General features: G+C 49.2%; 1 protein-coding gene across 4 annotated transcripts in view; it reads right to left on the reverse strand.

The window, feature by feature from the left end:
- Positions 1-9: 9 nt before the first annotated feature.
- The window catches only part of kmt2cb (lysine (K)-specific methyltransferase 2Cb), a 57964-nt gene continuing 31569 nt past the window's right edge, over positions 10-26404 (reverse strand). The window contains exons 23-61 of one of the 4 annotated variants that reach the window (XM_067252440.1): positions 25832-26044; positions 25435-25554; positions 24876-25001; positions 24649-24779; positions 23378-23567; positions 23170-23262; positions 22019-22063; positions 20945-21085; positions 20793-20825; positions 20567-20707; positions 20314-20464; positions 19949-20184; positions 19695-19768; positions 19029-19229; positions 16826-18805; positions 16337-16650; positions 14716-16211; positions 14454-14565; positions 14291-14372; positions 14116-14179; positions 13618-13850; positions 11771-13438; positions 11256-11459; positions 10294-10458; positions 9852-9981; positions 9471-9618; positions 8730-8926; positions 8445-8578; positions 7779-8055; positions 6899-7038; positions 6042-6170; positions 4806-5937; positions 3269-3405; positions 3048-3190; positions 2744-2915; positions 2310-2426; positions 2128-2201; positions 1914-2022; positions 10-1825 (exon numbers count right to left, since the gene is read on the reverse strand). In XM_067252440.1, coding sequence (XP_067108541.1) covers positions 1733-1825; positions 1914-2022; positions 2128-2201; positions 2310-2426; positions 2744-2915; positions 3048-3190; positions 3269-3405; positions 4806-5937; positions 6042-6170; positions 6899-7038; positions 7779-8055; positions 8445-8578; positions 8730-8926; positions 9471-9618; positions 9852-9981; positions 10294-10458; positions 11256-11459; positions 11771-13438; positions 13618-13850; positions 14116-14179; positions 14291-14372; positions 14454-14565; positions 14716-16211; positions 16337-16650; positions 16826-18805; positions 19029-19229; positions 19695-19768; positions 19949-20184; positions 20314-20464; positions 20567-20707; positions 20793-20825; positions 20945-21085; positions 22019-22063; positions 23170-23262; positions 23378-23567; positions 24649-24779; positions 24876-25001; positions 25435-25554; positions 25832-26044 — 11345 coding nt within the window. In that variant the 3' untranslated portion in view covers positions 10-1732. The remainder of the gene's footprint in view (positions 1826-1913; positions 2023-2127; positions 2202-2309; positions 2427-2743; positions 2916-3047; positions 3191-3268; positions 3406-4805; positions 5938-6041; positions 6171-6898; positions 7039-7778; positions 8056-8444; positions 8579-8729; positions 8927-9470; positions 9619-9851; positions 9982-10293; positions 10459-11255; positions 11460-11770; positions 13439-13617; positions 13851-14115; positions 14180-14290; positions 14373-14453; positions 14566-14715; positions 16212-16336; positions 16651-16825; positions 18806-19028; positions 19230-19694; positions 19769-19948; positions 20185-20313; positions 20465-20566; positions 20708-20792; positions 20826-20944; positions 21086-22018; positions 22064-23169; positions 23263-23377; positions 23568-24648; positions 24780-24875; positions 25002-25434; positions 25555-25831; positions 26045-26404) is intronic. The other 3 variants (XM_067252438.1, XM_067252436.1, XM_067252437.1) reach the window with 3 other exon arrangements.

The following is a 26404-nucleotide window of genomic DNA, read 5'->3' on the forward strand; positions in this document are numbered from 1 at the left end:
CAAAACGCGTTAAGATGTAAAATAGTTTATTTTTGTAAATGTTTCTAAATTCAATTCCACAAACTCCAAACCTCTTATTACTCTGTACACTTCAAAAGGCATTTTTCCAAAAACATTTTAGACTACTTTACAGGACCAAGAAAAATGTAGCACAAACACACTGGCAGGATGATGTCATATAATACAAGAAGAAAAATATCCAAAAAACAATTTTGTTACAACCATTCATTGAGAAAATATATACAATTGAGTATTCGGAAAGTTAAAAAAATACATGCCATATACATTACAAGTTCTAAGACTGTCTCCAAAATTATACAGTCAACTTGAAATTGTGCACGCAAAACCTCTTCCATTTGTCACTTGTGAAGTGTCTGTGTAAGATAGATTTCTGATTAAGTAGAATGCCATCTCCATTGAAAATGTAGCACCACCTACTGTCTCAAACAAGTTTTCCCACAAATCATGATTTTGTGTGTGTGTGGGGGGATCCCCCCTCCCCCTTTCAATACCTTAATTTCACACATCTGAAATGGTCAACATTGTCATGGGACAACTGTACATAATTTCTATGTAAAAAACAAAACAAAAAAACAATAGAGGACAACAAGGTGGTTTCCTAGCCTATTCTGGTTAAAAAAGTAAAAGTTGTGTTTGGGTGGCTTAAAACCTAATTCACAGTTCTAGAAAATCAAACCTGATTAACAGCGAATACATCAGAATGTCCTCTTACACCAGAAGAGTTAGATTCTTTAAGCAATAACTTGTTACCACGTTAGTCAACAAAAATATTTCTTCTTCAGTGGTCAAAGTACGTGTAAATCACAAAACACTACACTACAATACCATACTTTTAATACAACAAAAATACTTTTGTGAATTATTGTGGTTATTTTACAAATTCTGTACAGAATAATCATAATATATACTCTCAAACTGAAATCATAATGTCCATCTTAAATAAATTTCAATGACAAATGAAACAAAAGCAGTTCAAAAACATCCCAAACATCAACAAGGTTAAGGTAGTATTTGGTCGGTTATTCCTATATTTTTCTTAATTTACATTTATACAAAAAGTAACAGCATGTCTTTAATCTTCAAAAAGCAATTGCGGTTCAGTCTTCTTTCAACTGTCTCATAATTTTGAGAATAAAATTCATTCACTCAATAAATACAAAACGTCCTCTCCAATTCCACTCAAATCACATGACAAGAAACCTATGATAAAACTGACTCATGGAATCAAGTATTTTAAAGTTGTGTGTGTGTGTGTGTATTTGTATTTGTCTCTTTTTTAGTGCAAGTTAATTTTCCCTTCGTGGTAGTCATTGCTGTACATTCCCCATTCAGTGATGTCTACATTTAGTCATATGGTACACATTGATAGTATGTAACAAAAGGGCCTGCCCTTAATAACCAATAAGGCCGCGCCCCGCACAGTGCTCTCTCCTCAATCGCTGGTGGATTCTGCCCCTTATGTACATCTAACACATGCTGACAGACACAAGGTTGTCTGAATGAAGCAGAGCTTGCAACATATGGCACAAGTCACATCCTCTTATGTCCTTCTAGATTTCTCAACCCTACCGGCTTCTAACTCCTAAGGCGGGACTCAGGATGAACAGAAGGCCTGAGCCTGATGTTAGTGTGAAAACCCCTCCTCTTTCTCAGGGCAGATTATTGGCATGGAATGCATTTGTGTTTAAGTGTCCTCTTATGTAGTTGTTTGTCAGTTGATCCACTTCCTGCAGTTGGGTGCTCCACAGTGGCAGGGAATCTTGTCCTGGTCGTCCACAGAGTCGAACTTGTAGTCAAAACACAGCTGGAAAATAATGCAGAGTAGACAGTTGAGAATGAAGAAAAGTGTCTGTAAAAATAAATAAATAATAATTTTAGAAAAAAAACCTCACCTCCTCTCCCTTCTCTACTCTGCGATTGGTGCCAATGATGATTTTATAGCCTCTCTCGAAGGTGACCCTCTCAGCGACACAGTTAGGGGTGCAAGAGTGGTTGATGTACCTAGAATTGCAAACGCAGAACATTCAAATGACACAGTCCATTATGCACACCGTGTCGCAAACATGCTGACGTGGACACGCTACACTCCACAAAGCCGTTCCTTACCTAGCCAAGCCGCCCGTACAAGTGGCGTCGACCACATGTTCACTATCGATGCGGAACATGAACACTCCTCGATTCTGAAAATCCCCAGATAAAAAGACAATAAGCGCCTCAATAAGAGCCGTCGCAGTCTTCGCTACATACCAATGACCTGAGCGTGGCGGCTGGGGCTCCCGGCTCCTGACCTGAACTGTGTATGTCTTCTCCTTCCTGATGGCCACCTCGTTGCGGAGGATGGTTCCGTTGTACTCGATCACCATGGTTTGCTTCTCTATGTCCTTGGCGGCAAACAGTCCCAGACCCTGAGGAGGCCATCATTGATTCACAGTTACTGTATACATATACATAAGAAGTCTATACTTAGCTGGCAGACTTTTGACACGTATTTCTAGGCAATGTTGTGCTTTAATGGGATAGACAGTGAAGAATGACAGGAAATATAGGGAGAGTGAGAGAGGGGACAAAATGCAGGAAATAGTCTGAGCTGGATTCAAACCCAGGCCGCTGTGGTAAGGCTTCAGCCTACGTGGTACGAGCACTTGTCCGGTGAGCCACCGGGGAGACCCAGACTTGTGAATGTGTAGTGGTCACCAAGAGGTGGAGCGACATGGGGTCTCACCTGGATGCGAGAGCGGGCCAGGTAGACGTTGGCCCTCCACTCGCTTTTCATCCAGCGGTACTGAGAGGACCTGGGGTGAACCGTGGGGGGTTTGGTGTGGGGGGCACCACCCTCTCCCTGGGCCGCATTCTGGTTGGACCTGGAGCTGGTGGGGGGGGAAACAGTCTGGGGCCTGGGGGTTGGGATAGGAAAGTAGAGTTAGCAAAGAAAAACTGCAAGACTTTGCCTTGGTAATTACAGAGATGAACTATGTGAAATCTTAAGTGGGTCTGAAGGCCTGTAGACCTTTCTCTCCATACTGTACCTTATGACCAGAGAGGTGGAGGTGGAGCTGGTTCGGGGCTGGGCGCGGGCTGTGCCGGCAGGGTTGAAAAACAGGGGAAGCTCCATCAGAGGGTTGCGTCCATAGCGGAAGTTATACCTCTCACAGGACTCCACCCCGGGTAGCTGCAACCAAACCAAATTTATTTACATCTTAACATTTTGTCGTATTACTTGGAAGAAAAACCAAAAACAGGTACAAACCGATTCTGCAATCTTTGTGACAGCAGAGATGGTGAGTCCAAACAGGTCCTCTCCTTTCAGGTAAACAGGGAAAAGTTTCAGAGTTCCTGATTCATTCCTCCTCTCAGACACTGGGCCCAGGACCTTATCCCACACCCCTGGTAAACAACATCCAAGGAGAAAGACATACATGGTTAGGTTACAACAGCTAATTTGCATTTGAATCTTTAAAGTGTCAAATATTGGTAAGTTATACATTGGATTACAGATTGGTAGTTAGACTTATAACAGTGCGCATGCAAGGCCCACACCGGATTCCCTATATAAATCACAATCAACTTGTGTGGTGCACATGAGCAAGTGTTTTGTCCCACCCTTTTAACACCAACAGTTGCCTATAAATGAAATGAAATTTCATGCAATGCAATGAAACACCCTCACGTTAATATTCAACCATGACTGTGTGACGTAAATGGCGTCAGATCCCAACACCTTCAGGTGTGGTAATCACCCTGACCGTGTGAGAAAGGCTCTGTCATTGTCAGTTACAGACAGATCTGTGCAACCAACATGAGACGACAATAAACTCCTATCTGCCTGACTAAAGCATCAAAAGCGGCATTGGCTCAATGGTCATTCTGTCCTTGTTCACTTTATTACTCTTCGTAACATGCAAGAATTGTTTCCAATTAAGTAGGATTCCCAATCAAAATCTCTTAAGCAAAAGCATCTCTGTATTTATTATCCTAAATCATTTGTGTGTGTGTGTGTGTGCGCGCCTTCCAGCCAGGCAACTCTTCATATATAGTATGTGATACCCTAACATTTCCGGTTATTATAGTCGCAGTTTCTCATTTCCCCATGTCTGTACACACGGGCCAAGTGTCCAATGAGTCTCTCGTCAAGTTTGTTGTTGGTAACAGGCATGCAAACAGGTCAGGGGTAGAAAAGGTTAAACGCATCCATCTGGTGCACTTTGAGAGCAAAACCTTAAGCTTGCTTTCCGACGGGCATTTAGTTCTGCAGTTCGGCAGTGTTCAACTTCAGTTCGGTTCAGTTGTCTACGGCCTGCTCAGTGTTGCAGACTTTGAAATAAAACTCTCCCCACTCTGCCTCTGATTGGCTGTGAGGTTTAGGCATTAGGAGTGACGATTGGTTCCAGAGCCAGTTGTAAAGATGCGAAGCAAATGTTCTCATTGTATCTGCACAAATCACGTAGGTTTACCCATTTCGGTTTCAAAAAGCTGAGTTTCACCTTTCACCCGAGTTTGCATGCCTGTGATAAATCCCAGTGCTTACTTAGAAAGTGCCGTATGCCTGATTTTGTGCGTGCGCAACGTTTAGAAATGAGACCCCAGGGCTGTTAAAATAATATTAATTCTAAAAAAGAAAAACCCCAAATGAAGTGTTAACAGGCTTAGTTAACCAATTCTTCGACCCAATGAATCGATAATGACACAGAACTATTTTTACAATCAAATGTGATCGCTTTCATCAATTTGTTGTTGCAGCCCTACACTAGCTGACTAAAGGGGCAGAGCATACCGGTGCTACAAACCTTTAGCAGTGGAGTCGGCCAACACCAGGTCCTTGTAGCCCTGCTCAATGACTCGGATAGTGAACTCTGGTCGCTCCTCCCTCTCCTCCACCGCGCACACGTAGCGACAGCGCCGGTTGCCGTGGCGCATGCTCCAGTAGATGCGGCAGGCCTCGTAGCCGGCCGGGTAGATGGCGGTGGCAGAGTGGAAGGCTGCCATCTGCTGGGGAGTGAGCTGGCCCATGGCGTGCAGCACCAGGCTGCCCACACGGAAGGTGTAGCCCAGCTCGGGCCTCTGCACCGCGCTGGCCATCTGTCTGGCCTCGTCCCGCTGCACGTAAACGCGGCGGAAGACGGCGAAGCAGCGCAGCTCGTGCTCCAGAGCCTGTCCGGTGGTGCCGCGGGGCCGGTGGGCGTGGCACAGCATGGTCTTGTCCTTGAAGAAGGTGCAGTGGGCCTGCAGGGCACAGGTGAAGTGGTACACGTTGGTACAGCGCAGGCGGTGACAGCCGCTGGTGGCGCCCACCTGCTGGCAGAAGGCGCAGCGGACGGCCTGGCCGCGGTGCAGGGCCAGCTCCACGTTGATGAGGGCGCCGGCCTGGGTCTCGTACACCTCGGTGGACCACAGAGCGCAGTTGAGATGCACCCACACGTCCAGGTCCAGGTTGAGCAGCCTGGCGGGGCCGTCGGTGACACCGTCCCCCAGCTGGTGACAGAAGCAGCAGCACCGCTGGTCCCGGAGCAGGGCCGAGGGCCGCAGGGAGGCGCCCAGCTTCTGCAGGAGCTCGTCGATCTTGTCCTCGTCCGGGAGCTGGGAGTTCCCCCTGGGTACCACCACCTGGATGCTCCACTTCCTCCAGCGCAGGCCCTTCTGTCTCTTCCCCTGGTGCCAGGAGTCCTGAGCGTGGTGGTGGTGGGGGCGGGGTCGCGCCTTCAGCTTCACCGTCACCTTGATGGCGTCCGACTTGGACTCGGCCTTGGGGGCGTCGCTGGCGGAGGGAAAGGGGATGGGAGGGGTGGAGGGCGGCGAGTGTTTGGGCTGGAGCTGGGCCAGGCAGTGGACGTCTAGAGAGGACATGTTGTTGCTGTACTGGTGCTGGGCTTTGGACAGGCTCTCCTTCTGCTCACACTCTGGCAGGAGAGACACCGAGTCCTGGAAAGAGAAATGAAATAAAGTCATCCATATAATACATTCACCTACTAGTGTGGAAGCATCTCAGGGTCTGGGTTTGTTCCAGGGGTGTTGGTGGGACCAACCTTGGTGTGTGCTGCTGGCCGGGGCTGTGTGGAGGATGTTGTAGAGGAGGAGGAGGCAGAGTAGAGCAGGAAACAGCTGTGGCTGCAGAAGACCAGGTTTTCATCTGGTCGAGGCTGGCCATCTAGCTCCTAGCCAGGTCGAGAGGACAGCCATGGTTTAGAGAAACAGGAAGGATCAGACAGAAAGACAGACAGAGAGAGACAGACAGAGACAGAGAGAGTTAAGAGTGAGAGGGCTAAAAAAATGAGACTCAAATGAAATCAAAAAGACTGATTGATGCGTGGAAAAACGCAATTTACTGTAAGAGGGGAGTTATATCAAATAAACATCAAGCATCAGCTCCACTGTTCAAATATCCTCTCCAGACTCCACAGTCTGAGGGCAGGGCGCTTAACCCACTAATTGCCCCGAGATTGATTTCACTCCAACGAGGATTTACATAATCGGAGCATAATGTGAGTGAGTGTGTGTGTGAGCATATGCACATATGAATGTCTGTACTTGTGGGCCTTCGGGCTAACTCTGTGAATTAGAACGTGCTTTGAAGTGAAGTGTCGGCCTCGGGTCATGACCCGTCTGTCTGTAAAAGGAGGCCCTGGAGACACTGACAGATGCTTGAGCAGTGCATCCTTCTTAAAGGACAACATTCTGATGACTTAGACAGAGGCCAATGTTTTTGCACTGAACGAGCACACTTAAAGGATCCTATGGACCCTAAGCTCTATACATGATGGTAATAACGAAGGACAGATAATATACTCAATCATATCATCAATGTAGATTATTTACTCTTCTGATTTTACTTGACACTAACTAAAGGCGTCAGGTTAGCAAGTGAAGGGCTCTGGTAGTTTACCTGTTTGTGTATGAGAAGGTCTTTGATGGACTTCCGAACTCCATTTCCCAGGACCACCACTTTGCAGTTACAGCACCACTGAGGCTTGGGACCAGGGCTGCCTGGCGGCCTGTGATGGGCTTCCCTGGCTGGGACGGGCCCTGTAACACAGCCACAGTCCATTACACATGTCCCAACTCATGGCTTAACCTTTGTTAGGCCTCAATGATACGTAATTTCATTCTGAGCATACACATGAATTGTTAGTATTGGGCAAACTCCAGGACCAAATGGGGAAAAAAACTAGGACGATCACTTAAGAGATGAAACACGTTGGGTTTAGAGATAAAAAAACAAATTAGAGGACCCTCTCCAAGCCGAGGAAATGACAGCAGATAATTGAGAAGAAGGGCTAGAAGCCATCGGCCCCTTGATGAGGTGTCCACTTTCCCATCGGCCAGTGTTTGAGTGAACTGACCACATTTATTAAGGGCAGGGCGGACAGTTTGACAAGCACAGAGCGAGTGTCGGTGCTCCAGTGAGGTCGGCCTCGGGGATCATTAGTTGGTTTCATTAGCTCGGTGGATCGTTGTCTCCGATCAATAACCATGCCCGTCAGCAACCTGGGCCCAGAGACGGGGAGCTAGCAGTGACAGACGGATAACGAATCCCGAGAAAAACAAAAACAAAAACATTGACCGTTTGTAAACATTGTTAACCAGGGCTAATCATGTCTGCAGCCGACCAGGACGCGCGTGTGTGTATGTGGGGGGGGGGGGGGGGGGGGGTGATTTTTTTGAAACATTGCCCCCTCTTGTAGAAGGGCTCCCGGTCTAAGATACATGATTCTTTCAAATTCATTCCCAAAAGTAAAAGCGTTCATAAAAAGTGGTCCTCTCACCTGAGGCGTGGGGCTGGAAGGGCATTTGCTGCCCCTGATGCTTCATCATCCCCTGGGGGCCCCCAGCCCTGAGGGGCTGGCCTCCCGGGGCTGGCCCCATGTCCACGCGGCCATGGAAGAGTGCGGTGGGGGGCCGGTGCTCCAGGCCGTGGGGGCCCACGCGGAGCCCGCTGAGCATGGCCAGGGGCCCACGCTCGGGGGTGCTGCTGACCTCATAGCTGCTGGGGATCTTCACACACAGCAGGTCTGATATGGCTGCCACCACGCCTGTAATGTTCTGTAACGGCCACAAGATAGACTGGTTACACCCGCTGAGTCATTTTCTTTTTGACTTTTCTAGGTTAGTATAGTACACTAGTACATAATAATAGTATTTCATTTTATTTGACGGAGGCCTTCCAAACACTCAAGGACATCCTACACAAAATGGGCCTATATGGTGAGTTAAAAAAACGATGGCGGTTAAAAATACATCTAGAATCAGGAGGACAGATAAAGAAAATACACTAGGAAATATGGGAAAGGCTAAAGGTTATAGGCAGTACGAAAGAGATGTGCTTTGAGGAGTGTTGTGACAACACATACGACATAACAACTAGGTACCGAAGCTTGATAGATACATTTCAGTTTTTTCAGCATGTCACAGGACGTAAAAGAGCGTGTAACCTCTGCTGCCGCTGGCCTCAGCGTGATGGCTACAGACACCAGCCCAGGCTTGGAGTCACACATGGGCCCCGAGTGAGAACTGAAGAACATGTTGCAGGGCTCTGTCTTGATGTCCTGAAGCCTGGTCAGCGAGCCTTCAGGAAGACGAGGGAGAGCACACAGGGAGACGGGTCAGGACAGAACATAAACTCAGGTTATAGAGTCTTGCCAAGTCACCGATGACAACAGTAACCACTTCTTGGAGAATCTAAGATGGAAGGGAGGCCGCTGTGAGAGATCTGTCACCTGTCCTGTCACCTGTCACCCCGGTGGGAGCAGGGAGCATGGGGAGGACGGGGGAAAGAGAGGGGGACCGGGGCTCCTCCTTCACCAAGGACAGATCCGGGTATCGACTGATCTCCATGCCAACCACACTTTCGGGAGAGGACGAGGGGACAAAGCTGTCAGGTGTGTCCCTGTCCTTGCAGTGCTCCTGTCCTCGGCTACAGGGAAGAGAAGGAGAGGAAAGCAGAGAGGGAAAATCCGTTAACGCCAGTGAGTGTGTGGTCACATGATACCAGTCAACCTAGAAAGGGCAGGGGAGGAGTACTTCAGTGTTTTTTTTTATACATATATACATATATTTTATATATATAGCGCCAGATCACAAAATAAGTCATTTAAGGTTACCTTTCCTATACAACAGGTCTATAGCTTGCTCTGTTATTAAACAAACTAAATGGCCTTATGTTATTTATCTTATTTACACAACGGCATGTAATTTCTGTCTCCCCCCCTCCCTCCCCCCCAATACAATAAATCAACAACAACAACAATAAAACATATTGATTTATACCCTAAAATACATTAAATAAACAGAGAACATTACAAGTTGTAGGCTTGAGCGACAAGATGCGCTTTTAACTTTGGTTAAAAAATATGTTGTGTACAAATGTTCTCCACGTACACAGTAGGCCACCATGGAGGGAGTCATATGGGATAACTCGTTTCCATGCCAGACCTTCTAACGGTGGCTAACGGTGTTACCTGAGCTCCTCCTGGTTGTTGTGGGGTGGTGTGGGGAGAGAAGCAGGGACGTCCACAGTCTTGGGGCCCTGGGCTATGGCCCGGGCCAGCAGCTCCTCCTCAGTCCTGAAGGGGACGTGGAAGGGCTTGGGAACCAGGCCTTTGGACACTGTGCAGAGGAGAAACACTGGACATGAGATACTCAGACTTGGACATACGGATACTACAAGTGAAGGAGCTATGCTACATCCTGATAACACCGTCTTGAATCGGCAGAAAATGTATGGCAATACTAATGCAGTGTGTTTCGTTCTTTTTAAAGATTTCAGACACATCTGAGACTGTGGCCAAAGTACGTTGTGCATAGCCACCCTCCTGTTCCATATTCCCTACATGCTTTACCCATGGCGGCGGCTTTACTAGCCAGCTCCTCTGTGGTGGCGAAGCCGTTGATCATTTTCTGCCGGTTGACAGGCGGGGGTGTCGGGGGGAGGGATGCTGGGGGAGTAGGGGGGTTGCTCAGGTTGTTCTGCTGGAAACAAAAACATTTTTTTTTTTTTTATTACCTTTTATTGCAGAGGCATATTAGACAAACATTCTCTCTCACACACACACACACACGCACTCACAAACAACGACAGTTGTGTACCGTTGCATTGCTTGAAACAGCAAGACTTTCCTCGCAGCAACAGCATGGTAAACATCATGTCGGAATCGAAATGAAACCAAAACATTTCCAAACAAAGAGGACTTTTTGTAAAAAGCTTAAATCAATCCGCAGCAGACATTTACACTCTTTATTCAGATGTCTCTGAAGTGGGGGGAGTACCGTGTTACAACCTACCTTGTAGGCCAGCTGGGAGTAGTAGTCTGAGACTCCATCCAGAGAGGCGCTGCCGAAGGTCCCAGACAGGAGGTTCTCTCCGTTCAGCTGCCCACTGCCGTAGGGAGCGAAGTGGGCAAAGTTGACCCCGATCAGGGGCTCCATCAAGGGCAGGAGGGACAGTTGCTGGGAGAGAGGAAGAGGGAAACCGAACAGGAGCCCAGGCCAAGTTATTACCACATGTTAATGAGGGCTAATGAGTCTGTAACACCTCACTGACACACGTGCATGTTTCATACAATATGCAGTGTTCTTGTGCAAGACAAGTGTTAATGGTGAGTCCTGCTGTAGGTATTCCTTGATATATTTCCAGTAGCACTGGCAGCCCTGGTTTTAGGGGCACAGTTTGTCTTGTTAATGTTTATAATTTCACATGCATTAAAAGGAATTTTCAAAGGAAATAGCTTTATTATGTCTAGATTGTTCATTAAATTAATTTTATGCTTGGCTCAGTGAAGTCAAAATTGTGCAATTATTGAGCATAATGTTGGTATCTAATTAAACTCAAATTTAATGGATTTGAAAGAATTCAACTCCATCTCTTTTGTCTGGAAAGTAGAAACTCTAGGTAAAACTAGTTCCCATTGCACTAGGCCTTTTTTAATAAGCATACAGCTGTAAAGAGCTTAAACCAATAAGAGGCACAGGGGGGGTTACAGCATCATCATAATTCTCCATTTCATTCTTTGGAATAATAACCCCAGCTAATCCCAAGGAGTTCAACAGTCACTATCATTTGCTTGTCCATAATTACAGTAATATCCCTGTGATGCATGGTTGTAAGCAGTACACAGTGGGAGCTTTTTTCCAACTCTTTCTGCAGTTAACACCATAAATATCATAGATATTCTTATCCAAGTTTTACCTGGAGTACCCGCTTTCTAGATGGTTGAATGGGAGGTCCTAATTAGGTGGGGTCTTACCTGTTTGAGCTGGGTCATTAGTGTGTCTGTGCTGGATTGCACCAGTGTCTTCTCCTCCCCATCTTTCCTCCTCTTCTTGTAGCGAGAGATGGGCTTCTCTCCACCCTTGGGGGCCCTCTTGTTGCGGCCTTTCTTCTTGTCTTGTTCAGGTAACAAGGGACCAGGGAACTCTGTAGGGCCGGACAGCTGGCCGTCTGAGTAGGCCTGTAGGGGGGGACAAAACACAGACCAAACACAGTTCAAGATGCCGCATCTCCTACAATAAATAAACAGTAAGTCCTGGTTGAGGCAAAAATCATTCAAAAGGTTTGGGTTCTGGCAGTATTTATAGTTTGATGTTTTTAGGGAAGTAGTTAAGAAAAAAACTAAAACATTAATGACTCATTCATATAACCAGCGCCATGACTCATACCAATTTTGCTGTGACGGGATTGTCATCGCTCTCTGAATCACGCTGGGTGGCAGTGACTCACGCTGCGAGATAGGTAGCCGTCACCATGACTAATCTGACTCACCCCGTTGCTGTCCATGGAGCTCTGGCGGAGCAGGGCCTTGCAGTCGGCAGCCTCCTCTTCCTCCGAGCGCAAGCTCTCGTCAGACCTCTGGTGGGCCAGCCCCCGGGGCGGCGTGCTCTTGTTCTTCAGGAGATGTTTCAGAAGCTCGTTCCCAGACTCCCCCTTGGCATTGTGGGAGGGGCTCTGACCAGCAGGGAACGGGGACAAAGCCCCCTTCCAGGCCTCCTCCTTCACCGCACCCATCCCAGTGCCCATCTGGCTGTCCCGGGGGCCGTGGCACTCGCTAGCCTCGGTCTGCTCCAGCTTGATGTTGCTGAGGATCCGATCCTGCTCCAGAGCCTGGGCCCTGGCCATGTCGGAGGAAAGACCCCCGGACAGCTGCCTCTCAAGCTCGGAGTGGATTGGGGTGGAGGAGCCCAGTAATGGGGACCTGGACAGATCCTGGTCCCCGTACATATGGGCGTTCCTGGTTGGTGTGGAGGAGGTGTCGGACACACAGGGCGTCAGAGGGGCGGTGAGGTCAGAGTGAGGAGTGGAGGGAGTTTTCACCGAATCTGCATCCTCGTCTTTCTTCTTCTTTCGGTTCCTTTTTTTCTTTCCCTTCTCATCCGGGATGATGTTTGAGTAAAGCTGGATGAGAGACTGGCCCGAGCCAGGGAAGTTGGAGGGTAGAGGAGTGGCAGATTCTGGCCCAAAAGGAAGCCCTTCCCCTGGCATCTGGGGCATCATTCCGGGCCCACTGAACCTTCTTGGCCTGGGTTGACCCTGGGCAAAGCCGCCTCCCTGCATCCCAAGGTTATCCGGCCCGAAACCATGCCCCATGTCCTGGCCCATCATCCCATTGCCCATCATGGTCCGTCGGTCTCCACCTTGCATGAAGGACCCGGGGGGGGAACCCATGCCTGGCTGCATGCCTTGCTGCTGGGGGAACATGGGGCCAAGTTGCTGCTGCTGGTGGTGTTGTGGAGGTCTTTGAGGTTGGAGGAAATCCTGGGGCAGATCCGAATTAAAGAAGGGCATCTGGGAGAGAGGCGTCATGTTGCCGTCAGGCCCCAGCATGCCTTGCTGTTCCATTTCCATTCGCTGTTTCAGCGCCCGCTGGCGCTCCACCTCCTGCATGAGCTGCACCCTCTGTCTCTCCTGCTGCTCCCGCAACCTTTCCCTCCTCTCCCGCTCCTGGAAGCCCTCGCTGAACGGATTGTTGTCATCAAACTTTAGCCCGCTGCCGCTGGCTCCCTGAACAGGTTTCTGCTGGGGCTGTGGAGGGTGGGCCTCGATGGGCATCTGTGGGTGTGGAGGCAGGCTTCCCATGGGAATCTGAGTAGGCTGGGCTGCCGGGTTGCTCATGGGCACCTGCGGGGGCATGAGCACGGGCATTCCAGGGCCATCTATGGGCATGGGAGCTCCCGGGTGCCAGCCAGGGGTGTTGGGCATGCGTGGTGGCGCATTGGGCTGGCCTGGATGGAGAGGCACCTGCTGCATCATGGGATTCATAGGGGGCTGGCCCATCACTGGTCCTCCTGGCATGATGCCAACAGGGCCCTGCATTGGGGGCATCCCTGGCACGGCCGCCATGGCGGGCATTGCAGACGGTGGCATGCTGCTCTGCTGCTGCTTAACTCTGTACTCCTCGATCAGCTCTGCATGCTCCTTCTGCTGCTTACGGATCTGAGGGAGCAAAGAGTGTTAAATAAGTGCCATGCAATGCATGAACTACAATGGTTTTTCAGCAGCTAGGACTTACAAGAATGCCGTATTTTCTCATTGACCCAAGCGACCAGACAGATTGTGTGTGCTGGAGACAGGCTGCGGTGCTATTGTTAACCCAGACAGCCTGAGCGTTTTACCTGCTCCAGTTGTTTCTGCACTACGCCCTGCTGCTCGGTGACATGTTTGAGCTGCTCTGCGTCCTCCTCAGGGAACTCCCTCCCAGCCTTCTTAGCAGTCCTCTGCTTGGCTGACAGGGCCTTCTTAGACTTTCTGTGAGCTCCGATTTTCTCTTCTAGAAACTTCTGCTGCATCTGCAGCAGCTGCTGGGTCTCTTGAAGCCACTCCTCATACTGGGCCTTCTGAGCAGTGTCTGTTAAGAGAGAGTTTTGATTCGATTAGGAAAATGTATTGGAGGGTGGAATATCACCAGGGTGGAAAATTGCCTTTGGCACATCACATGAAATAAAGTGCCACATCAACACACACAAACAACAACAACCGAGAGAGTGAGTGAAAGAAACAGACAGACTCTACACTCTGATTTATGCATTCTTTAAGACCTTTTTTTATTTTTTATTAAATGTATTCTAAAACAAAGTGTATAAGAATACATATTATAGACATGGTCCACTTACTGACAAAACCAGGTCCAAAGTTCGGGGGGTTAGGCCTCACCACCTGCGAGGTCAGCTTGCTATCCTGGTTTTGAGAAAAAGTCAAACTTAGTCAAAGACTTGTGTTTAGATATTACACAGAAGCTTGTATATTAAATGCATGTTGAATGAAGAACGAATGGGAAGTTTCACTGACTATTGGCTCTGCCACCTGTCCAACCACTGGAGGAGGGAGGGGGCTGTTTTCAGGACATGGGGTGACAGGAGCAGGAGGAAACCTGTGAATTGACAAAAACTGAAGCCAAGGATTCACAAACAATAAACACCATAAAAAAGGTCAGTCCCAAACCCGTGTTTACCTGTTCATAACCATCGGTGTCATTCCCATGTTGTTTTGGACCATGACTTTATTGATACCTTTCAGAGCAACCATCTTTGCTTTCATAATAGGGTCTGTGATAGCGTCAAAATCTGTAAATAGCAACACAAATATATATATATATAATTAGCAGTCAGTAAATTTAGCACCACTAAACACTTTGTGTGACCCTAAGTCCCAGTGTTGTCCACTGTGCATTTTGACTGTCAGTGACCATCAGTCGCTCCTGCATGTGAAGTTACCTATGTTTGGGAAGAAGGAGTCACTGGAGCGCTGACGGATCATAGCCTGCATCTGCCTCTGCTGCTGCTGCTCCTGCCTCTCCTGGTCCAGGAGGTCCTGCAAGAGGAGGGGCTGTTCCTCCAGCAGCAGGGGCCGATGCTGCTGGCCCTGCTGACCCAGAGTCTGGCTCAACAGGGCTTGCTGGGCCAGGGTCAGACCACTCGGGTCCAGCACCTGGTCGCCTCCAAAGGCATCCATAGACATCTCGCCTGGGTCAGGTTGGTTGTCGGCTTGTTTGACAGAGTCTCCCATGGGGTTTAGTGAAGGGTCCTCAGATTGCTGTTTGATGAGGAGGCCAGAGAGGACTGGGGTGGAATCAGAGAGCGCCCCCTGCTGAGCTGGAGCACTAGTGGTTTCATCTGTTGGCTGGTCAGTCCCGTCCGTGGGCATCTGACCGTCTTTAACTTCCTCCTTGATCCTCTGCTCGGTTGGCAAGGAAGCCAAGTTCTGATTGGTGCAAGTTTCAGGTTTGATATTTGCTGAGGACTGGTTGGCAGAAAGTTCAGATTTTCCCATTCCAGATGTTGAACTGAAGGAATTTGTGGCACCGCTGGAGTTCTTCTTCTCAGACAAAGCCTTCTGGATGTCTGAGGCATCACTGTGATCCTCCATAGTGTCACTGAGGTCCAGTTCTTCGTTAAACATGTCCTTCTTGATGTCATCCAGATCTGGATCTGTGTATGCAATGATGTCAAACTTTCCTGAGGTTAGGAAGTCATCAAGATGCAAGTCGTTTGTCTCAAGGTCCAAATCTTTACCATCGTCTGGATCTAGATTCAGGTTCTCCAAGTCAGCGTCAACCAAATCTTTTACCTCTACATCTTCAAGGTCTTTGACATCTGATTCCACAGTGTCCAGCTTCTCCTCGACTCCTTCACTGCTAGTCATGGGGACTGTCTCAGCCTGCCCATGCAGCAACATGGAGCCAGCCATACTCTGGGTCTCATTAGAAGCAGGCTGGCTCATTGATCTCATCAGTAGTGACTGTCTAGGCATGACGGTGCCCTGCATTTGAGGCTGCTGGTGAAGGTTTTCCATGCTGGCAGACATCTGGCCACTCTGGTTCCCCATGGGGTCCATCATCCTGGGGACTTGGTTTGGAGGGAATCGGAACTCTGGCCCACCCATGAAGCCAGGAGGCCTCTGAGGCTGGACACTCGGGTCTATGTTGGCCTGCATGGGTCCCGAGGGGCTGAAGGGGAGACGAAGCCTGCTTTCAACGGCTCTGTGCCTGAGCTCAATGAACGGCTGGCCCATAATGTTGTGCTGCTGCACTGGTATTCCTCGAGGATGAAAGTGCTGAGGCATCCCAGCCGGGTTGCCTCCCATGGACTTGGCCATGTCCACAGACATGGAGCGTCTCATCTGGGGGTGAACGTCCTGCATTGGGTGTGGCCCTCTGGGGAAGAACTCCTGTCCTCCATGAGGTCCCTGACCTCCGGGTGGAAATGCAAACCTGAAAGAGAAAGGATATCTCTGCATTCTACACATCCTTGAAATGTAGTCATCATACAGATAAAATAACAAGACTCCTTTTAGATGTATCACATAATATCATTATACATTTCTTAATTTACATACCTTGGGCCCTGGTGTCTGATATTGGGATCCCCAGGATGTTGAGCCCTGGGAAACTGCCCCTCATTGAGGAAAGGGCCCCGTTGGTCCCCAAGGAAGGGTCCAGGGAACCTCATGGGGCCTCTCACTGGGCCTGGTCCAGGATAAGGAGGTGGTGGCCGACTGAACATCTCCCCTTGCTGGATGTGGCCCTCCTGGGGCCAGGGTCTGGGTGTGCCAGGGGCCATGTTGATGGAAGGATCCTGCGGGCCTCGCTCCTGGCGGATGGCACTCCTCTGTTGTTGCTGCTTCAGAATCAGCTCCCGAATACGCTGACGCTAAAAAAAAAAAAAAAATCAGCTGTCAGACTTCAAACAAAGGTTGCCACAACTCCAGTCATGATTATGCACGCTATCAAATATTTCATGAAGTCTAAAAACAGAAACCCAATCACACCATAGCTCAAATAAAATGTTAGCAAGTTTTAACAAACTACAGTAAATGTAATCATACCTGTCTCAGCCTCTCCTCGCTGTCTAATAGGGGGACACTCTGAGCTTCAGTAGGAATGCCAGAAAGTTGAGGGTTGTTAGCCAGCTGTACGGGATCCTGCACTGCATTGACAGGATTCCCCACGCCTTGCTGTTCCTTCATCTCCATTGTTGGCTGTGGCCGAGGGTTCATAGCTGCATGCTCGTATGGGTCATGGACTGGTATCTGATTAGGTCTTCTGGACAATACCTGAGAGAACCCTTCATCTGGCACACCGGGATGCTTGGGCGTTTGTGAACCATGATGTTGAAAGGGCTCCTGCATTCGGACTTGAGATGGGGAGAAAGGGTCCTGGTTCATCATGGGTCCAGGCCTCTGCACCTGTCTACCAAGGCCTTCCGGGCCCATGCCTGGCCTGGGGGTTCCCGGAGGCTGGGCGTATGGGTCATTCAGCATTGGCCTGGGAGTTCCTCCAGGCTGAGAGAAGATGTCTCCACTCCCAGGCCTGGGGGTCCCTGGGGCGTTTGCGTATGGGTCCATGCCTACTCTCTGGCTTCCTGGAGATTTGGAGAACCTCTCCCCCATTGATGGCCGCGGGGTACCAGGTGGCTGGGCATAGGGGTCCATGGAGTGGGAGGGGGACATTCTCTGACCTGGATGGTGGAACTGGTTCATGCCGCCAGGCCGAGAAGTGGATGGAATCTGGGAGTACGGGTCTGAGGATGGGCTAGGGGTGTTTGACGGCTGCCCGTAGTTATCGTGTGGGCGAGGTGTACCAGGAGGTCGCGCATAGGGCTCAAAGAATGGACGAGGTAGACCACTGGGTTCATTCATGGGTCTAGGGGTCCCTGGAGGCTGAGAGTAGGGGTCGGACGGCCGAGGCGTGCCTGGTGGTTGGGAGTAGGGGTCACATTGGAAATGGTCGGGCCTTGGGGTGGAGGGTGCATGAGAGTAAGGGTTCCTGGTGGACATCTGTGGCATCGGCCCAGATTGAGCAAATGGATTTCCCTGGGGGTGGTGCTGGGCCATTCTGGGGGGACTTGTGAAGCTGTCGTTCATGGAGGGTCGAGGTGTCAGGGGCGGCTGAGCGTAGGGGTCAATCTGTTGATTCTGAGAGTATCGGTCAGCGGGATGTAGCATTGGTCTGTTGAAGTGGTCCTGGGCTTGGGGAGGAGGCATGGGTGTTTTAAACAAAGAGACCGATCCAGACTCATTGCTACCCGGAATGGGTGCCATCAAGGGCCGGGAATAAGGGTCTGACAGTATCATCCTGTTCTGGGCCATGCGTTGGTAGGCCTCATTTCGAATCATCGGTCTTGAGTACGGGTCCCTGCCTGGGGAACCCATTGGGGGCCTTCCTTGAGAAGCTTGGCTGGGCCTGGGGGGTCCCATGGGCTTGAGGAACGGATCCATCTCCCCTACAGGCCTAGGTGTGTCTGGGGGCTTTGAATAGGGGTCACTGCTCATGGATGTGGGTGAACCAAAAGACTCGTGAGCAGGAGAGGGCCTCCCTCTGTCCTGTTGCTCCATCAGGGATGTAGGAGACTTGCCGGACTCCATTGACATCCTGTGGCACACGCTGGGCCCTAGAGTAGGAGGCCTGGGCGTCCCTACCATCTTGGCATAGGGGTCCCATGGGGAGGAGGGTCTAGAGCCAGAGGAGCCAGGGGAAAAGACCTGAGGGGACTGAGGCTGGGAGGACTGGCCTGAAGGAGGAGGAGGTGGGGGGCGCAGGAACACATCCTCAGGGGGCCCGGAGGTGGGCGTCCCAGGCAGCTGGGGCCTGGCAAAGCCTTCTTTAGGGTTCAGCTGCTGCATTGGGGACATAGCGCCATTACTGGGTTGGGAGGCAGGGCTCTGATTGCCGCTGTTGGGGCCGTCGCTCTCCGACTGGCTGCCCGTCTGCTGTTGCTGTTGCTGCTGGAGCTGTTCGTTCTTCACCTGCTCCAGCTTCTGGGTGGCTTCGATCTTGGCTTGCTGCTTGCTTTTCTGTCTCATTTGCTGTCATGGGAACGGAGAACAGAGATCAGGTTTAGTGTGCAAAGGGAGCCTTGGTATGTTACCTTCCCATCACTAGCAGACACAGGGGGACAGGCTTTGTTTACGATGCTACATCTACAAGGGGATTGTGGGGGCCCTCTCTGAACTGCCTCTCCGGTTAAACTGAGCACACGCTGACCTGCCCTGTGCTTACACACCCTGACTTCTCTGAATACAACCTTACCTGTCTAAACTTCCACTCTTGCTCATGCTCTGACTCTTTGGGTTTCAAAGGGTCCTTAAAGAGCAGGTCTGTGTCTAGCGGTATGTTGGGGTCAAACACCTCGGGGGGCTGCTGCTGCGCCGGTTGCTGCCTCTTCACCGTCTCGTTGGTCATCTGGACCTTGTTGATGCGCAGAGCAGCCCGGTTGTCTCTTGCCTTTTGCTACGGAACAGATCAGCCGCACGTACACACAGTCAAGACGCACACACGCAGACAGGCGTGCACAGACAGGAAAGACAGACAAAAGAATTTCAGTCGGTGCCATGGTAACCTACAGAGACTATTTAAAGCAAGATTGTTGTTTTTTTGTAGATTTTAATCGAGAGCAGGCCTTTAAAATTACCCAAGAATTACTTCTTGGGTACTTAATTACAGAGACCATAGTGAGCTCTAAGACTAAATCAGGTTTCCAGTGTGAATAGCAAAATGTTTAATCAATACTGGTAAGAGAAATGAGACTTTCTAGAAAGTACCCTCTACGGTACATGAGTAAGTTCACCTTCAAGTAAAAACAATGCAACAAATGGTGAATAGTCATTGCTGGTTAGGGATGAACAGATGTATTTCCCAGTTAGGAGTATATTGTTGCCTGAGAGAAAAAAGTGTATGTACTGTAATGTATCTCACCACATATGGGGCTCTGTCCTGTGAACTTGCTTTCCTCCACAATTTAGCAATTTGCTTGACTCTTGTAGACCAGTCTGTAGAAAAAAGAGGAGAATAAGATTATTAGCCAAATTGAGCCTACTTCAATTTGGTTGCACATAATTCTTTGTATCTGTATTTATAATTCAGGGACCAATCTGAGAGGTGTTGACAAGGTTTGGTCTGATTCAACATATAAAAAGAACATTTGCCAGGGATTGGCCAAGGAGACAAACCTGGAAACTCCTCCTTGAGGTTGGGGAAGTTGACATTGGTGTAGAGGACCGGGGCCACGGTGGCCAGCTCTCCCAGTGTCTCCTCCTTCTCCCATTTGAGAGTGCTCCTTTGGGCATTCGACATGGCCTCTGTTTCTCCCTCTGCCCCGGGGCCTGGAGGAGGTGGGCCGGGGCCATGGGCAGGGGAGGCCCAGGGTCCCACAGCTTCTATGCCCATCTGATTAAACTTCCTGTCCCTACAAAAGCAGAACAACACTGTCATCAGGCTAACATGCAGGGAAGCAGGGCCAACAGAATGCCAAACCAGAACTTGAGGCAATTGCCATAATCATGGGTACTGTGTGTGTGTAAAAGTTGAACTATACCTTGGATTGTCAGTGAAAGGCATGCGGTGAATGGGGGAGAAGTTCTCCGGGATGCAAGGTCCGGCTCCTTGATTGGGCGGCGTCAGGGGAAAACGCTGGTTCTGGCCCATGATACCGTTCATGATGGGCATCCGTGGGAACATGGCATTACCTTTGTGGGGAAATGAAAGGTTTTAAGGATCACACAAGTCGTGTTTCAATCCGGAAGGCAAAGAATCTTTGTTTTTCTCAGGCCCCAGATGGGGTGCCCCACCTGTGTTGGGGTGGGCCAGACTGGTGCTTGGTGTGGTGTAAAGGGGCCCGGGGCCGTGCGGGTGAGGCATCTGTGGTGTTTGGCTGGTGCTGGGGCTGAGGACGGCAGTGAACAAGTCCTCCACATCCTTCCCCTCTAACTCTGCAGACAGAGGGGGAACATTTAGCAGACACCAATAGATAACACCGACATTGTACGAGAGTGAGAAGTGGGGTTGATGACAAACCTGGAATTTTGTAGAGTTTGCTGAGAATCGATTCTGACAACAAAAAAATATTTGAAGAAAGGAAAAACATATTGTTAGACCCATAAAAGCAATTTATGATAAATTATTCATCAGGGCAAGTGGCTGACTGCAGCCGAGTTTTTCCGACTGACCATCTGTGACCATCTTGTCTAGTTCAGGGCTGAGGATGCCGTCCAGGGGCTCCTCAGGCAGGGTGCGGGGTGTTCTGCGTCCTGAGTGAGACTGGGGGGCTGCAGGGGAGCTGTCCGCCAGGGGTCCCATGTCCAGCCCGGCTGTGGAAACACATGGACAAGCAATGACAATCACAAACACACTATCCAAATCAAACAACATGGCACACTGATGCACACGTGGAGAATATATGAGAAGTGTGTTGCCCCAACAGCCTGATCATTAAAAAAATACAAATAAAAAGCCATTTTTATGTTTTGTAGCAAGAACGCATCGAGGCAAAGAGAACTAAGCTTCTATGTTTTGAAAAAAAAAAATATAGAACATTTGAAAATGTTACAGGGAAAGACAGGCAGATAGTCCCATGGGATATAATTTAGACTTTATTTCCTTCCGAAGGAATATGCGTCTATTTTACCCACAACTCAAAGATTGCTACAGCCGAGTGCCATCAAGGCTTTCCTTTGGGCAAAAACAGATCCTGTTAAAGTGCATTTAAAGATGAATAGAGTACCGTTTACAACGAACCAAGGACAAATGTTATCCTCAGTGGAATTGCTAAGCTACTGTTCAGCCAATCATAGGCTGGGAGACGAAGGCCTTCACTGTCATCAAAAAATAGAAGGCCGCACACCAAGGCTCCTGATTCTGTACATGGCATCTCTCTCTAAATTACTCATTTCTGAGTGTAAATGGGAGTGTCCTCAACAGACTCTTTCTGCGGCATCTGAATTGCTCAAGCATGCTTTGCAGCTTAGCCTCGAGTTTGTGCCTTCAATTCTATAACATAATGTCACGAAGAAAGACCAAAAAAAAACAACAGACAAAGACATGTTTCTAATTTGTGAGAGAGCACAAAATAACTTGCATTGAATAAGCATATGCAGTTGGAGCGGTAGACCGAAAATGTGAGTAAGTTAGAACATGCAAAGCTTTGCGTAAAAAAAACTATTTGCGTCCACACACACACGTAAACACAACCAATGGAGGAGAATGCACTACTGCTAGCCACGAGCTGGGTGTGACGCCCTTACCAAAAGGAGGTGAGTTGTCGCATTGGAAGGGGCAAAAATCAAGACCTGAAGGAACCCAAACCAGATACAATGAGTGAAGTATAAAAAAACTAACAAAAAAGTACAAAAGAAGCAGACACCACGCAACTAATGTATGAGATCATTATGAAAAACATAAGGGGGTGAGGGTAGACAGGACAGAATACAATCAGCACTTCGAGAAGCCAGAATCAGAATCGAACCCACTGTCATGGGGATGGTGACATATGTAAAAGAAGAAGAAAAAAATACATATATATATATATATATTTATAATTATTTTTGGTCTTGACTTCAGTCTAGGAGTTTATACACATTTATCAGTCAGCTAAGTGGAGAGAGTAACAACAGACAAGAAACAGGAATCAGCAATAATGAATTGATCAAAGACAGGGAATCTGCTGCAAAACCTCTCTGAAGCATGAAGGTCATGGCTCATTTTAAAAGTGAACACAGACATAAGAAACAGAAACTTGTATCCAGAAAAGCAGGCAAATGAACACAAAGCAGTCCTTGTATATTCTGACAGATCCTGATAGCTTTCTTCCTGGTCTAAGCACCGGGGGTACCTACAAGACTGCACCTTATAATCAGTATAAAGATATTAACGGATATTCTAATGTCAGATAAGATGGTAACATGAGGTGATGGTGCATTCACACAGGTAGCAGTGAATGGACTCTACCCTGCAGCTCTGCTGGTAATTGGCTCGCCGCTCTGTGTGGGCGTTGACAAAGTTGGAAGCTATGTGCGGCTAGCTAGCCAGCTAGCTGGGTTGTTTGTTTTACATTAGACCGACCAAAAGATGCTGATGGCTATGCTAGCACCAGCTAGCTACTGTGTTTTTGTTTAAATCTAGGTAATAATACAAAAATGTGGACACCACAGGTTTGCTTATGGGAGTCACTGACTGGATGAAGTGGCTTCATTTGTCAACTTTCCCGTCACTCGAATTGCTAGCTCGGCGCCGCTCATCGGCTTCTCCCCCTTTCATCAACAATATAGACGCCTTGATGCGCCTTGATGACACCTTGATGTGCCTGCTGCATGTGTGAATGTCCCGTAAGACTAGATCTACTGATTAGGATGAACACATGCCAGTACGTCAATCCTTTCATTTCTCCCACACATACCAGGATCGGTAGCTGATTTCCCAAGCATTCCCAAGAGGTCTGTGTCAGTGCTCAGAACGTCAGACAGATCCACTAGAGGCTCCTCGCTTGTCTCTGTTGACCAACAACACAGACCGTAACATGATGAAATCTGGCTCAATGAGAACACACAATGTCATGACAGCAGCCAATGTTTGAAGAATGCCAGAGTGTGGTGTGTGTGACGTACGTGGTACTGTGGCCTTGGTGCCGATGGGCGTGGTGGCTCCGCTGAGCAGGGGGTCCGAGGCCGGGTCCAGGAAGCTGGCGGTCGGGTGCTTCCTGTCCACCTGGCCTTGGCCCTCCTCCAAGAGGCCCGTTTCCACCCCTTGATGCCTCTGCTTGCTCTTGTCTAGCAGGTCCTTGCCGAAGAAGGCCTCCTATACATGACACAACACCTGGGATCACTTTCCAGCCCTCCCAGCCCCGCTCTGATCAAGGTCCCCCCGTGGGACTGACTGCTGTTAGGGGGGAGGCACACCTCCACCACATACTAAGTAGGAGGGTTCAGACACACAGCCAGTTAGGTGGTGGAGATCCTGGGGGTAAACACTGAGACGAAAACAACCCATGCTCTCACTGCCTCTGCTGACGTTGGCAACCCCCTCCCTCCCCCAACACTCCTCTCTCTCCCCGTGTGCATCTGCCTGTCTGCCCTCGTCAGCCCCTGACCATGTGACTGCTCATCCTCGCTCAGACATTAAAAGCCTAACGCGTCACCATTTCAATTATTAATCAGATGCTCCTCTTTGTGTCAGAGCCCTTAGGTTGGACCCCTCCCAGCCCACCCCCACTCCTCATCGGGGCTCCGCCCCTGCGATGGGACACAGAGTGCTGCTGACAGCTGCCCCATTGCTGAATGCACCTCACATCTCTCCTCTGTTTGGCCCCCGATGAAAGGTGACATTGAGTTGTGTTTTTTATTTTAATTTAATTTCAAGACTTGGTGCCTATTAGTTTAGCGTTGATGTTGAAGTGTGTGTGGGTGGGGGTGGGGGTGGGGGGGGGGGGGGGGCTGATCAGAGAGGAAGCACTATCCTCCAGGCGATTTAATATCCAGTCATTTAAGAATGCACACAGTAGAGGCTGTGCTCTCCAAAGGGGCCTGTCTTTAAGTGGTTGCCATGCAGAGCAGTTCCACCCTTTCAGCCCTCCCATGGGTGAGGTGAGAGTTCTTTATGCAGATACAATGTGACGTGACCAGGCTATCGGTCGCATCTATGAACGGGTGCCTTCGCAAAACTTACTGAACGGAAATCAGACGTCTACATTTATGAGTCGTTCAATTACTCGTTAAATTCCTTATTGATCAATTGCATCCTTGGAACCATTGCGCTTAAAAAAACAAAACTGTGAAAATAACTACTTACTAACAAAAATAAAGAATAGTCTAGCCGTCTGCCTTTACTGTTTCTAGATTGTGTGAAGCGAAGCTGTCTGTGAGCGTGGTGGATGGCTGACCTGAAGATAGGTAGGAAAGGCCTCCTCCAGTTTGGTCTTCTTCTTCCTGTAGCGTTTCTTGATCTTCTCCGGTACCTCTGGTCCCGGGGGCATGTCATCCACGGGTGTGTCAGGTAACGGCTCTCCCCATCCTGCAAATGGGTCAGACACTACAGACATTCAATACTTTTATATTCAATTCAAACTGTGTGTATGTCGGCTATATGATAAATAATCAATGCCCTGACCGTCATCTTTTCCTATGGGGTTTTCAGACACAGAACCGGATGAATCCTTCCTGCACAGTGATCGCCTGGCCTTGCCTAGGCCCAGTCCAGGCCGGCTCCTCTGACGCACCATGAACCCTCCGATGCCTGGATAGGAGAGGTTGTTAACCAAGGGAAAAACACACACACACTTACATCTCTCCTTCCTACTTATCCACAGACAGGAACACAAACGATCAAAGAGTTACTAAATGTGTTTTAATCAAAGTAAATATCCTCATTTGCATACGTCCGACTCCTTAAGAGCTCTACTTTGATGTCAGTTCCATTAGCAAACAGCTTGAGTGGGCTACTGAATGAATTTGGATATTGAATAGGTTCTCTTTTGGTGTCGGGATTCATATAATTACTTGAAGAGGGAGAGTCTCTTTAAGAAAACCGTATACAAAATCAAAGACAAATAAAAAATACAATGGCTCTTCGTGGCCTGGCCGTGCTAGCAGGGCTGCAGCAAGAGCTGGGCACGTACTGCACCATTTCACGCTCCAGAGGAGCTGTCTCCTCCAATCAGGTGCCCTACCCGGCCGGTACGGCTTCCTCTTCCTCTTCTTGCTGCTGTCGGCCCCCTTGGAGTCCTCCTCTGCAGGCTCCCGCTCCGGGCTGGAGTCTGACTTGGCATCGCAGTCCAGGAGCTCTGCTTCTGTGAGGAGGAAGATGAGGACGCAGGGATGAGACAGCCCTGGTCACACAAGGAGGAACACCCACTTTTGGAACGGATCAATGTCTAACCCCTAAAAAAATCTAGAAGATTCTACAGAGCATTCACTTTGGGTGAAGCAACCTTTCCATCCCAAGCCTCCCTATAGACTGGGTGGCTTGATCAAAAACAAACTCCTCTCCCCCTCAATATCGTGTAAAGTGCATTTCCAGTCCAGCCGACCAGAGGCCTGAAGAGTGTGTGTGTGTGTTAAGAGCACCTCTGTGGTCGTCCATGTCCTCGTGGCGGGCCTGTTCTGAGGGGGGCTCCCCGGGCCCCTGCAGCACGGCCACGCTGTTCTGGTTGATGATCTTCAGCTTCAGCTTGGGCTTGGGCTTCCGGCGCCGTGCAGCCGTGGCCGACAGGCTCTGCAGCTGGCACAGCCCGGACTCTGTGAGACACACGCCGTCCTGGGTGTACGTCCTCACCAAGTCTGACCAAACACACAAGCACGAGTCAAGCTAAATAGTTTGCCGATGGTTCGTTCGAGGAACCGCTGTGACTTTCTCATGTCTCACACGAAGAGTCCTTCAGAGCACTATTTAGTTCCAGTGAGTTTAAAAGATTCAATCTAATTCCAAGTACTTGGGGCCAAACTCTAGCAAGCTTAGTTTGCTACTAAAAGCTTTGGTTAAACGGAACACCGTCTGTCTAAAAGTTACACCACATAGCAACATTTGAACCCTTATTCGTTATCTATTGTCGAAGGAGTTCGAAAAGATTCTTAAGCCTCAACTGGAAGAAAATCCTCAATTCTACTCTCTGTATGTATGTAGCCAATAGCTGGGTATCT

This window comes from Osmerus mordax, chromosome 16 (genome assembly GCF_038355195.1).
Source record: "Osmerus mordax isolate fOsmMor3 chromosome 16, fOsmMor3.pri, whole genome shotgun sequence".
Taxonomy (NCBI): domain Eukaryota; kingdom Metazoa; phylum Chordata; class Actinopteri; order Osmeriformes; family Osmeridae; genus Osmerus; species Osmerus mordax.